The sequence below is a fragment of the Ammospiza nelsoni genome, unplaced genomic scaffold, assembly GCF_027579445.1.
Source record: "Ammospiza nelsoni isolate bAmmNel1 unplaced genomic scaffold, bAmmNel1.pri scaffold_55, whole genome shotgun sequence".
NCBI classification, from domain to species: Eukaryota; Metazoa; Chordata; class Aves; order Passeriformes; family Passerellidae; genus Ammospiza; species Ammospiza nelsoni.
In genome coordinates, this window is record NW_026683193.1 from 1,397,380 (window position 1) to 1,413,598 (window position 16,219).

At 47.4% G+C, this 16,219-nt stretch overlaps 1 protein-coding gene across 1 annotated transcript; it reads left to right on the top strand.

Annotated features, from left to right (window-relative positions):
• Positions 1-722: 722 nt before the first annotated feature.
• Positions 723-9,400, top strand: LOC132087225 (serine/threonine-protein kinase PAK 3-like). The gene is made up of 9 exons (XM_059493234.1): positions 723-855; positions 2,650-2,713; positions 3,403-3,451; positions 4,219-4,331; positions 4,986-5,103; positions 5,786-5,885; positions 6,287-6,483; positions 7,821-7,958; positions 9,317-9,400. The coding sequence occupies exons 1-9, from the start codon at positions 723-725 to the stop codon at positions 9,398-9,400; spliced, it is 996 nt and encodes a 331-aa protein (XP_059349217.1).
• The last annotated feature ends 6,819 nt before the right edge of the window (positions 9,401-16,219 follow it).

The following is a 16,219-nucleotide window of genomic DNA, read 5'->3' on the forward strand; positions in this document are numbered from 1 at the left end:
CCATCAGCACAGGAGCCATCAACAAAACCAGGTGAGTGAAAGAGTGGCAGCCACTCCACTCATGAAGTGTCCTTTCCCTTCTCCTTTACAGTCTATCAAAGGACACGTGCAGGCAGAGCTGCAGGACTCTGAGGCTAGCAACAGGGCAAGGGAGAAGAGGCTGGAGGAAGAAATGAAAATTGTCAGAGAGAAACTTAATCGCCTCCCTCAGGCTCTAGAATGAGTGAAAGTGGGATGCAGTCACTGCAGTCACCAAACTGGTGGTTTCTGCCCTTCTTGCCTTTCCACTCAGAGCAGCAGGGAGTGGGGCCATGCCTCTGAGTGCCATCTTGCTCTAGTGTGTATCACAGTCATTCTGAAGGACATTTCCTGGTGTGCTCAATCTCCACTGCTGCTCTGTTCTTCTGGCCTATTCCTGCTGTCCTTGTTCCTTCAAGTGTTTGTACAGTGGAACGTGGTGACCCACATGGAGGACTGAAACAAGCTGTCTGTATCCCTTGTCAATCTCTTCTTTGCCTTTCCTCACAGTCAACGACTCCTGGCTTAAAGGAACAGGCTGTAGTGTCTGACTGCTTTGTTCTGTTTGACTTGAGGTGCGAGTGTTGACATCTCACCGGGCAGCCTGCAAAGAATTCCAGCCAATGTCTGGCAATGAAGGGCCCCAAGTTTGGAGTGAGGCACAGGAACAGTGCCCACCAGAAGTGCTCCAGGTCCAGCACATCATGGGCTCTGATCCTGCTGCCGCAGCAGCATCATCCCAAGGAAGCCTTTCTGTCGAAGCTCGGAGCTCAAGCTCGGGCAGTTACTTCATCTCCCTGAAAGAGGAGACTGAGAAGAAGCACCTGGAGATGCTGGGTACGTCTGGGGTGTTTCTTGTCTGAGGGACAGTGTGTTGTGGGCAGGTGTCAGCAGAGCTTTACCAAATGCTCCTCCTGAGTTTGGTGTCACAGGGCCATTTAGGACTCCCCAGAGGAAGTGCTGTGCTCCGAGGTAGCGAGAGAGAGCTCTGGGTGTTCCTGCTGCCTCTGAGGGCACCTTGGACTGGCTTGGGTTTGCCTGAGCTTCTCTCTCTGCTAAAGGTTGAAGCAGGGGATGTTCTGGGATCAACAGAAGGCTGTGACCTTGCAAATGATCTAGACAAGTCTTGTGTGCTAGTGCCAAACTGAACAGAATTTTTACTTTCCTAAATTCTCCTTAGACTCCTGACTTCGAACCAGTAATCAGAGCAAAAAACTTCACAGAAATGGACTGGTTTTGGAGTTTTGTCTTTTTGGTTGGGGACTTTTTTTTTTGGGAGTGGGGCCATGTTTTTGTGTTGTTTATTTTTTGTGGAGGCCTTTTTTTTTTTTCTGTGGCGGGTTTTTTTTGTGTTTTGGGTTTTTTCGGTTTATGGTTTGTGGGGCTTTTTTAGTGGAGTTGGTTTTTCTCCATCCTGAAAGCACCCTTCTGCCCCATGTCTTACTGATGGCATTTTTATGACTGCTACTGTTACCACTACTACATCTGCAGTTTATTTTGACAAGAATGCTATCTTTTTGTCAATAAGAACTATTTTGGAAGGACAACAGGTTACAGGACAAATAGAGAGCAAGAGATGTTTTCCATGTGCCCCCAAAGAAAAAAGCGATACTTTTGTAGCAACCTTTATTTAATCTTCTAGTTTTATGCTTATCAAGATGAGTCCAAGAGACGCATCCAAGTGGCATGATCAGATAAAACTGTACTACAGGCATTTCTCAGGAGAGAGCCTCCAGCCCAGCCATGGTATATTCCTCAGATCCATGGCACTTTTCCATACCCGATTCCCACTCTTTCCCATGACTGTTAGAATCCTACCCATTGGCCCAAGCCCTGCTCAGATCAGTCTCCAGGAAAACACATCAAGTCCTTTGTGATTCTGCAGCACAACCCAATGAATCTGCTTCTTGCCTGTAACAGCTGCCAGTGCTGTGCTCTCAGATAAGACCTGGTGGGGCTGAGACCAGAGCCCAGTGGATTCTGTGTCTGCCATCACCTGTTGGGACAAAAAGGGCACTGTTCCACCCCTCGGTGTGGCTGATCTCAAAGCCCATCCTGTCGTGTCCTCAATGGGGGCAACAGCTTGTAAGAGGCTCAGGCTTGCTGTGGCTTCTTCCCACTGCTTGCCAGTGCTCATGCTTGGGCTTTGCCAGCCTTGATGTGCTAGCTGCCCTGCCCCTGAGGGCTGGAGGGACTGCAGAGGCTGCAGCCTTCCTTAGCTGGGAGAGGGGCATCTTTGAGCTCAGCCTGCTCATAAACAGGTCAGGCTCCTGATGCTGAAAGCCCCTTTGGGATCAGTTACAGCATGAGCTGCTCTGGTTTACAAATGGAAATAAATTCCTTTGGCCAACTGCTGAAAGGGTGGGGAAGATATCCTTCTCTCCTGGGAATGCATCTCCCCATGCTTTGTTTCCTGTCAAGAGAACTCTTCAAAGGACTGTACAAAATCAGTCTCTGTGCCAGCCATCTGCACTGCAGGGCTGCCTGTCCTGTTGCTGTTGTGGTTGTGGTTGTTGTTACCCAGCTGACCACAAAGGGCTCAGAGCCCCAGACAGTGGGGCTGCCTTTTGTATCTCCTGGAAGCTGGGATCTCTGCTTTAAAGTCACCATCCCGCATTTTGTTTCCCTCAGAGAGAATGGTGAACCAGGAAAATCCCTTTAGGATATACACCGAAATGGAACACATTGGCAGCGGGTGAGTCCAACCACAGTTACTCCTGCACAGCCATGGCCCAGGTGTTTTTCTGGTGGAATGTCTATCCAGTGTGAAGTCAGGCCAGCTGCAAACATGTTCACACACTGGGGATAAGATGACCCCATCTCTCAGTGCTGCTCAGAATTTGTGAGTGTGCTCAGAAGGCATTGTCAGAGACATCTCCGTGCTGCCAAGGTCTTGCCTGCATCAAGGAACAGGACGTGGAAGATCTCCTTGTGTCTCAAGTGTGGGACAGCTCTGTGTTAATTTCCTTAGCATTTTTGTATGTCTCCAAATCATACTGCCCCATTAATGAGAGAAGAAGAAACTTGCTTGCCTGAAAGAGCAACCTAGCCACTATCAAAGCTGTGTGAGATAACAGTTCCCAAGAACATTTCTTTCCCCTGCTTTGCAGAAGGAAATACTCTGTGGTCAGGATAGGAACCACACAGTTTAGAAAGTGAAACCCAAGAGGAATGACTAAACTCCCTTTAGAAGTTGAATCCCAGTGCTTCAGAAACAGGCCCAGTGCCCATGCACTTGAGAGGAAAATGCATCATCTGCCTATGACAGAGCCCTCCTGCCTCCCGCAGGTTTTTGACACTTCCAGCAGACATCTCCTGTGTGGGCTGGCTTTCACTCTAGGAGCTAAACAGCTTCTCCGTTCTCTGCTTCTGTTTTGTTTCTAGGGGTTTTGGACAAGTGGTCAGAGCACTCAACAATGCCACAGGAGGAGAGGTAAATGTCAACAAGCCCCACAGACTCTGCTGCACATGAGGGCTTTCCCCTCTGGTGTGAGCTGTGGCTGGAGCCCTGGGCAGAGCTGTGCTGAAAAGGCTCAAGAAGCACAGACTGGTGCCAGCCTGCACAATACATTTGGGACTTTGTCCTCCTCAGCTGCCAGAAGGAAGGCACGGAGGCAGCGGCTCTTTTCAGAGAAGGACGTGCTCACTCACTCTCCATTGCTAAAACAAAGGTGGTGCCTTAGAGCACCTCACTGCTCTTTGGGGCTACAGCTTCAGAGTCCTGAATTCTTATTTCTGACTGTCAGCAAATCCATCTGAAAGCTACTGGTAGTTCCTTAGCCACCTGCAGTGCTGCACTTGGGAACTGCACGTAGGGAGAGATCTGCAAGGTGTCCCTAAAAGCCCTAAGCCATGCCCATAGCCCAAGATGTATGCACAGAGTATTAGGGCATGGATTACTTCTTCTGAATCCCAAACAAAGCAGCAGAGAGTGTGGTCAGAGGTTTGTGGGTGATAGCTGAGACACCACTGTTACCAAGTGGACAAGGCAAAACGTCAGTGGCCCCACATGTCCTGTAACTGTCCCCCAAGGGAGCAGAGAAATGGGCTGTTGGAATGTCAGTTCCTAATTACTGCAGTGCCTAATCACAAGGCAGTTTGGCACAGCTCAGCTGTGTCATTGCAAAATCACTTGCTCCATGTGCGTTGTCGTCTCGTGCCACCAACTTCTCGAGTTACTGATTTTTAATGTCATTTTAGGTGGCCATAAAGAAAATACATCTTCAAGGACTGAGAACGAAGGAACTAACTGTTAATGAAATCATGATCATGAAGAAGTGTAGGAGTCCCAGTGTTGTGAATTATTTAGACAGGTGAGAGGTCATGGTCTTATCCCATCAAGGGGCATTTACATACAGCAAACATGAGAGGTTAAAAATCCACTTTGGTCAGTGGCAGAAAGTAGACCTGTTAATTTTTATTTATTCATATTTCTTTACTCATCTCCAATGGATGTGAGGAGAGTGCATCTTGTCTGCATGAGTTTTCCCTGCCACTTGTCGTTTGAAAATTATTCCAAAATTATTGAAACCTGGGTCAGCTGTATCTTACTAAGTCAACACCCTCAGAGTACATTGCCTCCACATTTTTTCGGGATTGATTTTTTAAAGTTTCTTAAATGCTGATGAACCATCCTAAAGTGGATTTCTCTTAGATCGTTGCCCCTCTTTGTCATTGCTGGGCATGCCAGGAAGACTTGGTGCTTATTTCCAGAACCACCATGCCTGACAGGTTTTTACCTGGGCTGTTACTAAACTGCATTTTTCACCTGCTGGCCATCTAAGACATCTCTAAGACATCTCCTTTTTCACTGCTGTGCCTTTCTCCTCCAGACTGCACAGACTGCAGATTGTCTATTCCTTTGATTCTGTCCTAGTCACAAAGGCACCTGGAAACAAGAAACTCGGAAGCAAAACATCAAGGTAGCCATGCATGTTTATTTCCCCGGCCTTGTTTCCTTCTTTCAGCTACCTTCTGGGTGAGGAACTCTGGCTGGTAATGGAGTACATGGATGGAGGCACCCTGAGTGATGTCATCCGCAAGACCTTCCTGTCTGAAGACCACATTGCAGCCATCAGTCGGGAGGTCAGCAATCCCATCTGTGCTTCTGAGGCCTTGGGCAGGATTGTCTGGGAACAGGGGCTCAGAACAGGAGTGATTTCATGTGCCAAGCTTTGTTTCTGTGTGGCTGGTATGCTATGGGCAAGTAAAAGCATCTCAAGTGAAAGGCCTGCCAGTGGCCCTGCACTCACTGTACTCAGTGCCAGTACTCTTATCTCCTACTGTTGTACTCTCGCTCCGCCTCTTGTATTTGCTGTTCCCCATCTTGCCTCGCTAAACTTTTTTCTGTCCTCACTGCATTCCTTGCCTGTTAAAGCAAAGGTGCTGGTGGCAGGATTTGAAACAAACAGCAAAGAAAAAAGTTAGACTCGATTCTCTCAGTCCTTAGCTAAGAAGGATAGAAGTGCAGCCAAAATGCTCTTTGCTTCTGAGCACATCCACTGCAGCAGGAGTCATCCTGGCTGGTTTGCAGGGGAAAGTCTAAAAGAGCAGGTGCTGTTGCTCTTTCCAAAGCTGACATGCCTTTCCTCAGAAAGGTCCTGCTCGGCAAGTGTTGGAGCAGCAAGCTCTTCCTCTCAGTGGCACTGTGTTCTGCCATTACTCCCCATTCCCCTGGAGCGGGAATCTTTTAGATTCTTTGTTTCTTTCTCGTGTGATGAAATCACATCACTCATTTTTGCCCTCCTCTTTCTCTTTCCTCTCGCAGTGCCTGCAAGGACTGGATTTTCTTCATTCAAACAATGTGATCCATCGAGATGTGAAGAGTGACAACATCCTTCTCAGAACCGATGGCTCTGTCAAGCTGAGTCAGTAGATTCTTGGTCAGGTGCAGCGTTCCAGGGATGTGGGTGTGGGGCTGCTTGGAGTGACAGCCAGCTCCCCAAAAATGGTGCTGGTGGCAGCGCAGGGACACCCACTGTGAGCTGAGGGCACAGTTGCCATGTGCACAGAGATAGGACAAGGAACAAGAAGTCAAGAGTAGTGTTATCCTGTGTGTGTCCAGGAAGAGGGAGGGAGCTACAAGTCTAAAGTTTCCAAAGAACAAAAGCCACTGCTGGAGGCAGTGTAAAAAATCGGGGGATTTTTTAAGTTGCCATTGCCAGGAGATTCAACAGCACATTTTCAAACCTCTACTGGGGAATTCTTTTGCTTGCTTTTCCTAATTGCACAGAATTAAAATAAAACCAGTATTTTTCTTTCTCCTCAGCTGATTTTGGCCTCTCTACTCAGCTCAACTCTGAGCAGAGCAGACCGTGCTTGGTAGCCGGGACTCCTTGGTGGATGGCGCCTGAAGTGGCGACAGGTCAACCATATGGCCCCAAAGTGGACATATGGTCTTTTGGAATTGTGGGGATTGAAATGTTAGAAAAAGAACCTCCTTACTGGGACCAAAGTCATGCCTCGGTAAGCAGCAAATACTCACCGATCCCACTGTCTTTCTCACCTCTCCCATTCCCTGCATGCCATTGGACAAAATCCCATTGCCATCTGCTGGAACTACTTCCACCAAGGTCCCCTCTAAAAATGTCCCTGCAACACATCAGCATCTGCTGTAGATTTGGATACATCAGTGGTCGAACTCAAGCCTTACCACATGCAAACAAACTCCATTCTCAGGAAACACTTTCCTTTGGGTTATAAGTGGTTCCAGTTCTTTTGTCTGTGGAGATGGCCCCAGAAAAAGGAAACAAGCATCTTAGAACTTCTGTTATCTTTCCATAAATGAAGGAAGGAAACCCAAACCCAACAAAGTTTCTAAAACTGTAGTCTTTAGAGGGGAACCTAACCCAGTGTGCAGTTTCTTCTCACTGGGAAACATGCCTGCAACCTGGGCATGAGTGTGTAAAGGCCACTGAGTCTCTTCTGCTTCTTGTGCAGTGCTGCTGTACTGCATTTAGTGACCATGTTTTTTCACAGCCCAAGGCACGTTCTCTGTGTCACCAAGCCAGAGCCTGGTGATGTGGAGAGCCTGCCAAAACCTCCCGTTTGTTTCCTGGCACTTTCTGAGATGGGCCTACCACTAATGCATTGACTTGAGTAGCCAAATGAGCAGAGGGTGACCATAGGGATGGCACCTCTCCTTCTTCTGACCATGACAATTTTGTCTTTTGCTGCAAAATGGGAAGCTGCAATTTTCAGACTGCTGAGAGACAGAGCTGCAGGTGGCACCTGTGTGCCCAAGCAAGCATTTCCATCCCAATACACCACAGCAGGCATCTTAATGTGGCTGTGTTGAAGATGAGTTTGTAAATCTTTATTTCCTTACCTGGGGATTACCTGATGGATTTTCTTTCTTTTCTTCCAATTCCCATTGTTTTCAAGAACAGCACAAAAAGCTTGATGAGTTTTGTTCTAAGGCACGTGTGCTTAAAGGACCAACAAGCAGTGCAGAGATGCCTTTCATGAACTAACCCTTGAAATTAGTTAGTATAGCACAGTCCCTCTTCCATAAAGCCTCTAAAACTGGTATGAATCCTCAGAGAAGTAAACATGCTTTCGCTGATGTAGTTCCCACTAACTAGGTCAGTCAATGAAATCAGCTGCCAAGGCAAGATCTGTGGGATGGTGGAAAAGCTGTGGCCGCATCAGGGTTTGGATTTTTGGTTGGGAAAGGAAAGTCATCTCTGGGTCTCTGTCAGGGCAGTAACTGCCACTGAGGAACAGAGGCTAAACAAAGGGATCTGGGAGAGCCTTAGAGATGTGAAAGCAGCAGGTGGAGCCTCATGGGTTTTTTTCTCCAGGCTCGACGCCTGATAGCCAAAGTAGGGACCCCAAAACTGCAGCATCCCAAGCTCCTCTCAGCTTTGCTGCGTGACTTCCTGAGCTGCTGCCTGCAGAGAGATGAGGAGCAGCGCTGGTCTGCCAAGGAGCTCCTGCAGGTAAAATGTGAAGGGGCTGCAGGTGAAACAGGCTCTGAGGGATGGGCTCCTCCTCCACTCAAGTCCAAGACATCAGATGAGCCCTCTTCTTCCTCACTTCCACTCTTGGGGCTCTTCAAATGAAAATGGTGAGGAATCCTAGACTGGGCTGGGCTGGCAGGGCCCTCTAAAGGTCCTCTGGTGCAAGTGTCCTGCAATGAGCAGGGACATCTTGAAAGAGATCAGGTAGCTCAGAGCCCTTTCCCACCTGACTTGAAATGGTTGCAGGGACGGGGCACCTACAAGCTCTTGGGGCAACCTGTGCCAGGGTGGCACCATGCTCCGAGTAAACAAGTTCTTCCTTAGACCTACTCTGACTTGATCCCCATTTTGTTTAAAAATATTCACCCACATCCTATTGTAATTGGCCTAGTTAAAAAAGATGTCCCCCACGTTCTTCAAAGCCACTCTGAAGTCTTGGAAAGTGGCAATAAAGTCTCCCTGGGGCCTGTTCTTCACAAAGCTGAATAACTCCACCTCTCTCTACATTTCCTGAGAGGAGAGGTGCTCTGTTTTCTGTTTCTGTCACGCTCTTAGTTTTTTAATTTGGTGCTGTGTTCAGTTTTACCTAATGTCAAAAGAATTGAAGTAGAGCAATGCAGGGTACAGAGACATGAAATGGAGGTGCAGGAACCCAAGGAAGCCAGTCCCAGCTGAGCAGTCAGAGATTTGGCTGTGGGCAGGAGGGGCTGTGGGGGTTCACTCTGAGCCTCTGAGGGGCCCTGGTTTGTGCCCCCCAGCCCACCCTTAGAGGTTTCTGCCACAAACAGAGACAGCCAGGAGGGACTTGTCCCAGCCCCATCTGCTGCCTGGCACCCTCAAGCAGACGGGAACTGTGCCAGGGTTGCTGCCAGGTTGTGTGGCAGAGTGGGAACTGCAGGGCCCAGTGCCCCTGGGCTGGCCCTGCTGGGAAGGAAGGTGCCGACCAGCACACAAGGGGCAGGGCATGGAAAGGTAGACACTGCTCTGTCTCCCTGCGGAAATCAGCACAGTGCCTGTCTTACAAAGAGAGGGACCAATGAGAGGCTTTGGAGTTTCCTGAAAAGAAGAAACTCCAAGGACAGAAAGCACCATTTCTAGAGCACTGGCAGGGCTAAAATCTCAGCAAGATGAAGACACCTGTATCAATGGGTGAGTGAGATTCTGGGCCAGGTTTGCCTGTGATGGCAAAATCCTGCACATAAAGATGGAGGTGTAGACGGTCCCATTGTTCCTCTTCCTGCATCCTTCTAGGGGCAGGAGCAATCCTGTGAAGCACTGAGCTTGGAAAGTCATGGTTCATTGTATTTTGTTGATTTGGTTTTTTTCCCTTTGGGCAGCATCCATTTGTAAGATATGCTGAGCCTGCGTCCAGCCTGGTGCCACTGATTGTTGCAGTGAAGAGGAAGGAGACAAAAATGTGACAATCACATCAGGACCATTTATTTATTCCTTAACAGGTTTAGAGTAGGATTGTAGGTTAGGACTAGGATTAGGATAAGATTAAGGATTAGGATAAGAATAAGGATAAGGATAAGGATAAGGATAAGGATAAGGATAAGGATAAGGATAAGGATAAGGATAAGGATAAGCATAGGCATAAGGATAAGGATAAGCATAGGCATAAGGATAAACATAAGGATAAACATATGGATAAGGATAAGGATAAGCATAGGCATAAGGATAAGCATAGGCATAACGATAAACATAACGATAAACATATGGATAAGGATAAGGATAAGGACAAGGATAAGGATAAGGATAAAGATAAGGATAAGGATAAGGATAAAGATAAGGATAAGGATAAGGACAAGGACAAGGACAAAGATAAGGATAAGGATAAGGATAAGGATAAGGATAAGGATAAGGATAAGGATAAGGATAAGGATTAGGGTTAAGGTAAGGGTTAGGGTTAGAGTAGGATTGTCTAATAGGACTGCAGAATAGGATTAAAAATCAATAAAGTTTCTGAAACCACAACTCACCTTGAAGATCCCCTTCCTTCTCACTCTGCGAATGAACTCCAGAATTCCATCTGAATTGTCTGTTGTTTCTTAAAGGAGGAAAGTGAAACGGTGTCTTTGGTATGGTGTCAAAGTGGGGAAGGATCTTCTTCAGTCATCCTCTCCAGACCAGACTGCCTTTGGAATATGGCCCACTGGTCAGTTTTTGGCCATCTTTGGTACTTCTATTTGAGGCAGAAAGGACAATGGCATTTGCAGGCAAAAGCAAAGGAAGAATGGGGCAGCCCAAACATCTTATGCAGATGCAGGCCTTCAGCTGTGACTGGAGAGCATTGGAGCTCCTGCCACTTGGACTTGGATCCCTAAATGCAATAATCTCTTTGGCTGGAGGAAAGCCTTGATCAAGTGAGAAAGCAGAAAGATCAGAGAGGGTGCTCGGGAAGGTCTCCTGTGGTGCAGAGCTGTCAGCGCCTGTGAGGTGAGAGCGGGCCCGGCCTTGCCCGGGCTGGAGCCCCAGCTGAGCCGCGGCCGAGACAGGGTGGAAAGAGGCCCTTGGAGCTGCAAGAGGCAGCAGCCGGGCCCTGGGTGCCTCTTCCTGGGAGCAGGCGAATCCTCTGCCCTCAGAGCCCAGGTGGCAGCTGGCTGCTGCCAAGGGGAAGCGCAGCCGTGCTGGGCACAGCCCAGCCTGGAGGCATTGGCCATCTGCAGTGTGCCCAGGAGCAGAGAAAGGTCGAGGGCAGCCGAGGGCCGCTGGGCTGGCGGAGGATTCCTCCTCTTCTGCTGGCTGCCCTGCAACTCCTGGCAAAGGCCAGCAGTGTGTGCAGCACTCTGGGCACCAGGGCAGGGAGCCGGGCTGCTCGGCAGGCTGGAGCACAGGGCAGCCTCCTTCAGGCCCGGCACTTGTGCCAGGGGAAGCGAGACCAGCGTGAGGCAGGGACAGCTTGGCAGGGCCCATCTGCAGGAGCCAGCGCCTCACGCAGCTCTGGGAGGAAGCGCCTGCAACCCTGCAGTTCTGCACTGAGCCAGAGCAAAGGTGTGACATGCAGAGTGTTTGGCAGAAATATGCAGGCCCACCAGGCCAGCCTGCTTTGTGCTCTCTGGCGCACAGCAAGGGCTGTGCAATGCAGCTCTGAGCTCCTGGGAGAGAGGCACATCAGGGATTTGCCTGAGGCTTGTGCTTGAGGAGTGAACTGATTTGGCAGGGGGCAGAAGGGTTTCAGTAGGCAATTTGTGTTTTCTTCATTAATTTCTGAAAGAAAGTCATAATGTGCTGCACACAGGTAGGGTTATTAGAAAAGAAAGACCTTATAAAATCAGGCCTTCCTATTGCTATGTTTGCTCAGTTGTCCCATCATAAAAAACCCCCAAACAATATTAAAAGTAGTAGCAATTTTAATTTATTATTTAAAATAAAAAAAATTAAAAATTGGTTATATTATATTTGATTAAAATAAGGGAGAATTTGGTTCCAATAATAGCACATAAGCAAAAGATAACCACGGAGTGTGGAGTGCAGGGCTCTGGGACCCTTGCCAAATCACGTACGAGCTTGCCAAGTGAAGATTCTTCCTTATATGCCATCTGTCAATGCCATCTCCTCCCATTTTCGATTCAGCACACTTCTACCTCCGCCCTCATTATCATCTTTACCACGCATGTGCCACCACTCGGTTTGGTGGTCGCACAAGTCTTTGGGGGTCATCTGAGGAAGATTTTGTAGTCTTCCTCTTTGTCCTTTAATTCAGCTTTGCGTTACACATGCCCACCAAGCCAATACAATGTAAGCCAAAACTAACAAAATTACTGCATTTAGGCATCAAGGCAATAAATCCCTTATAATTAGCATTTTCCTGGGACACAACCAGAGTGTCCCTTCTTTGTTAGTTTTTAGCAACCATTATCTCTTGCTTTCCTCCTGTTCCTGAACATCTGCGGGGAGGGGGGGGAAGGTAGAGCCCCGCCTCTCCCTTTTTCTTTGGCATTACAACTTTTTACTGTTTTAATATTTCTAAATATTAATTACTGTATCAATATTGATTCTTGTTTCAATTTTTATCAGCATGAATCATACCTATTTACCACACTATGGTAAATTCCCAACTGTCCTGTTGCATCTTCTACATGCAGCCAGCTAACTTCCCATGGGAATAGTCCTGAGTGCAGTTAGCACAACAAGCTATTGTGCTGACAAAACTGTTTGCATCTGTAATAAACAAGAAACCTGTCCATGAGCGTGCACGAAAAAAAATGTAATCACCTGAGTAAGAGTGAGTCTTAGAAAGTGTGAGTCTTAGCATGTACACACTAATACACCTTCTAAGCAATAAATTGTGTGGCAAGGAAACTACCAGCCAGTTGGAGTTGAACACGAGGTCTGTGAAAACAGTATAAAAATGAGTTATTTGACTAAAGAATTGGCTTTCCCTGCATGAAGAAACTGAGTCCTGGCTGCTTTATTGACACAGCAATGTGGCTTCACTCAGCAAGAGCACTTGCAGGGTGTATTGATGAAACACTTGTGTTTGATTCCCAGAATAGGATGGAGAGGCATTAAGTCCAACAAACAGGGCATAGTCTTTTCAATTCCTTTAGCTTTAACAGGAGTGCTGAACCACGTATTCCCCCACTGCAGTGCTTACTGTGTGCAAGTGGCTATCTTGGCCTTGAGAATAAGGAGAGTGGTCCTGCTAAGAAGGTAGCTGGAATGCATTCAGGGGGAAGAAAGTGTTTTTAGGAGGCTCTTGACCACCAAAGGAGAATTTGAGGAATGGGAATATTTCCCAAAGGACTGTGTCAGGAACTGGAGTTGTGTCCCAGGCCCTGCCATATTTGATCCATGTTTGAGCAGGTTGACAAGACAATGAAGAAAAGTGTCTTGTTTAAGAGCTGGGACCTTGAGCCTTGAAAGAGAAACAATGGATTGGTCAATGGGTGGGCAGTCAAGCTTTGAAAGGAGAGCAATGCACAATAGAGCCCTTGGTGGCAGGGAGTCATGGAGTCATCCTGAGCCATCATCTCACACGCCAGGCATGTGTGAGCTGATGCTGTAACTGGGGAAATTCCGCTCCTGAGCAGGAGATACAAGACCTAGTTCTGGGCTGGAGATTTGAGAAGGACGAGATGCATAGCGTTTTGATCAAGGGGATGTCCTGCAAGTGCACTGCCTACCTGCCCCTGCTGCTGAGCACCAAGCTCCAACTCCTTCTCCAGTTGATTTTTGGGAATCCAGAGGTCAGTATGTATTATATGCTATTGCAAGTAATGGAATGAATTTGCTTTGCAAGCCCAGTTTTGTCCTGGGTTATTTTGTGCATGGGTCACCTGAACCTGTGACAATGACCAGCAGGGATCTACAGGGCACTCCTACTCTGATGTCAATAAATTCTGAGAAGTGATTGAAATATGTCAATAAATTGGAGGTAATGTTTAGCCTGTGAGTTTCAGCAAAGTATTGAATATGTCTTAGTTCCATGGATACAAACTACTAGGTGAGATTGCTGGGTGTGCTTGACTTAGGGAAGTTACTCCCTGTGCACCCAGCAATGAAATCAAGTAATGCCTCCTTTCTAACCCTGAGCTGGCAGCAGGGATCAGGCCCTGCTTGGTCACTTTCATTTTGACAACTTCTGTTAGCAGGGAAGAAAGGTCCAAATGAAACCTTCTCCAGCTGTTTTCCTCTGGTTGATCTTTTTAGGCACCAAAGCTCTGTGCCACGGGGGGCCTGGGTGTGTGCAGAGCAATGCAGCCCCCACAAAGCCCTTGGTTTCCCCACAAGTTGCCAGGTTGACTGCTTCCAAAGGGCAAGAAAGGCAGAGATGTACATCCACAGGAGTCCTGGCCATGTCCAATAAAGGTGCAAATATGTGGGGAGATTTGTTAGCAATGATTTCAGCTGTTATGCCAACCCAGTGCCTTCTTTCTTGCTTCTGTGCATTATAGGTGAGTAATGTAATAGTTGGCTCTCACAATTAAGAGATAGATATTATGTGGATAAATATTCTGTTCAAATGTAAAGTGCTGCTATTGTAATATGTCCTCTCATAGTCCTCTTTCTTTTCCCCCTTGTAATAGCCTTGGTAGTCAGGGCAGTTGGGGAGGGCTGGTTTGTGACCAGCAGGCGGGGTGTAACAACACCTGACCTCCAATCAAGATGCAAGAAAGTAATCTCCACCACTGAACGGCAGAGAAAGAGTTGACTGAAAAAACATTGGGAGGGGTTAAGGGTATGAAAAGCAGAGCATCCCTTTTGTAGATGAGCATGTGGCTGCTAATCATGGAGACTTTCCAGTGCTCCAATCTTTCCTTATACAGCCTTTTCTTAAGGTTTAATAAACCTTTAAAAAGTTAAAAGGAGGGTAATTTCTCAGATGGGCAATGCTTTGGGCCATTTTCTTGGGCTCGTTTCCTTTGCTTGGGTGCCATCTGAGTGCTCAGTTGGGGTACAGGCTGTAGGTGCTTTGTGCACTCCTGGAGTTCCTGTTGGATCCCTTGAAAGACAGGGTTTGGCCCGCAAGGGGAATTTGTGCTGCTTTGTGACAGAGGAGAACTTCCCAGGCTATTTTGTGTTTCCTGTAGGGAAGGTTGGTTATTGCTTGGCATAAATTTACAGACCAACATGGAGCGTTTGCTTTGTGATGTCAGGGCATGTTTGCCACCTTGTCGTAGCAACATCAGAAGGTTACCCTGGTGCATGGAAGGCCTGAGTGTCAGAGCAGTCCTAGCACTTGCTCAGTTCAGGAGAATCCTCCTGATTGAGGAAATTGTCAGTGGGCTGTTGCACACCGACAGGAGCCTTGCTTTTTCCAGTGTGTGAGCACAGCCTGCAAACTTGCAGGACAGTGTTAAAATGATTGAGGGAATTGCTCCTTTGCTTTTCACTGCCTATGGAATTACCTATGGTGCCTATTTTGTAGCATATTTCACACGTAAGTAGATGTTTCCCCTCTGCTTAGGTTAGGGTGTATCCTAACCTGGCTTTTGTATGTCTTCCTTCTCTTTCTTAGTGACTGAGTTTCTGGTTTTGAAACAGAAAGAGCATTAGGATACCACTGTTTTGGTAAAGCTCCTGTCAAGGCGTTCATCTTAAAAATGGGTGTCTGCAGCCACAGGGGCAGCATTTGCAGGGGAACCTGCAGGGCTTCCGATGGCTCCATGGGAGAGTCTGTGGCAGCAGAGTCTGTCATTTCCTCAGTTTGCTGGGACAAGCAAGACATCTTTGAAAATGCAGACTGGCAGACCTTCAGGAAAGGCTGAATAGTGTGACTAGGACTACTGTTGTAATGTAGCTTAGGATTTTGCGCTCTGCTAGTGTAAGGAAGGCTACTGCGATTAAGTTTGGGAGGGCATAGGAGTGGGCTATGATGAGGTTAATAATGAGGGTGGTTTGGGTTAAGCTAGGAAGAGGATCGGAACCTCTGAGTTAAAGGACTGAAGTCTTTTGCATTTTCCAAGCTCTGCCACGCTAGCTGGTCCTTTTCTTGGACGTGGTGGGGTGTAATAGCCTTTTGTAATTTAGTTGTTTTCATTACTTAAGGCGAAGGCTTGCTTGTGGTATTGGCCTCACTTTTCCTATCCTTTCGTACTGGGAAGAGTTCATCATAGATAGAAACCGACCTGGATTGCGCCAGAACTCAGATCACGTAGGACTGTTAATCGTTGAACAAACAAACCCTTAGTAGCAGCTGCACCACTACGATGTCCTGATCCAACATCGAGGTCGTAAACCTCCTCGTCGATACAGACTCTCGGAGGACATTGTGCTGTTATCCCCGGGGTAGCTTGGTCCATCGATCAATTGTATTGGGTCTGGATGCTATTAGCATGTTGAGGGGTTGCTCTTAGTCTAGAGGTGTGATCTAATTTTTGGAGGTTTTGTTTTGCTCCAAGGTCGCCTCAACCGAAAAACGCAGACCAGAAGCTTATGTGTCAGTGAAGCCAGTAGGTGAGTATGTGTTTTAAGGTGGTTGCTGGTTTTGAAATTCCACAGGGTCTTCTTGTCTTACAGGTTTATCCCTGCTTTTGTACAGGGAGATCAATTTCACTGATTACTGGTAAGAGACAGTTAAGACCTCGTTTAGCCATTCATACTAGTCTCGATTTGTGGGACAATTGATTCCACTACCTTTGCACGGTAAGGATACCACGGCCGTTGAACGTGAGTCACCGGACAGGCATCACCTTCAAAACTTGTTTTGCATTTGCTGAAGGCTATGCTTTTGGTAAACAGTCGGGCCTTGATGGGTTTGCCTAGTTCCTTTTACAGGTTTTAATCTTTCTTAA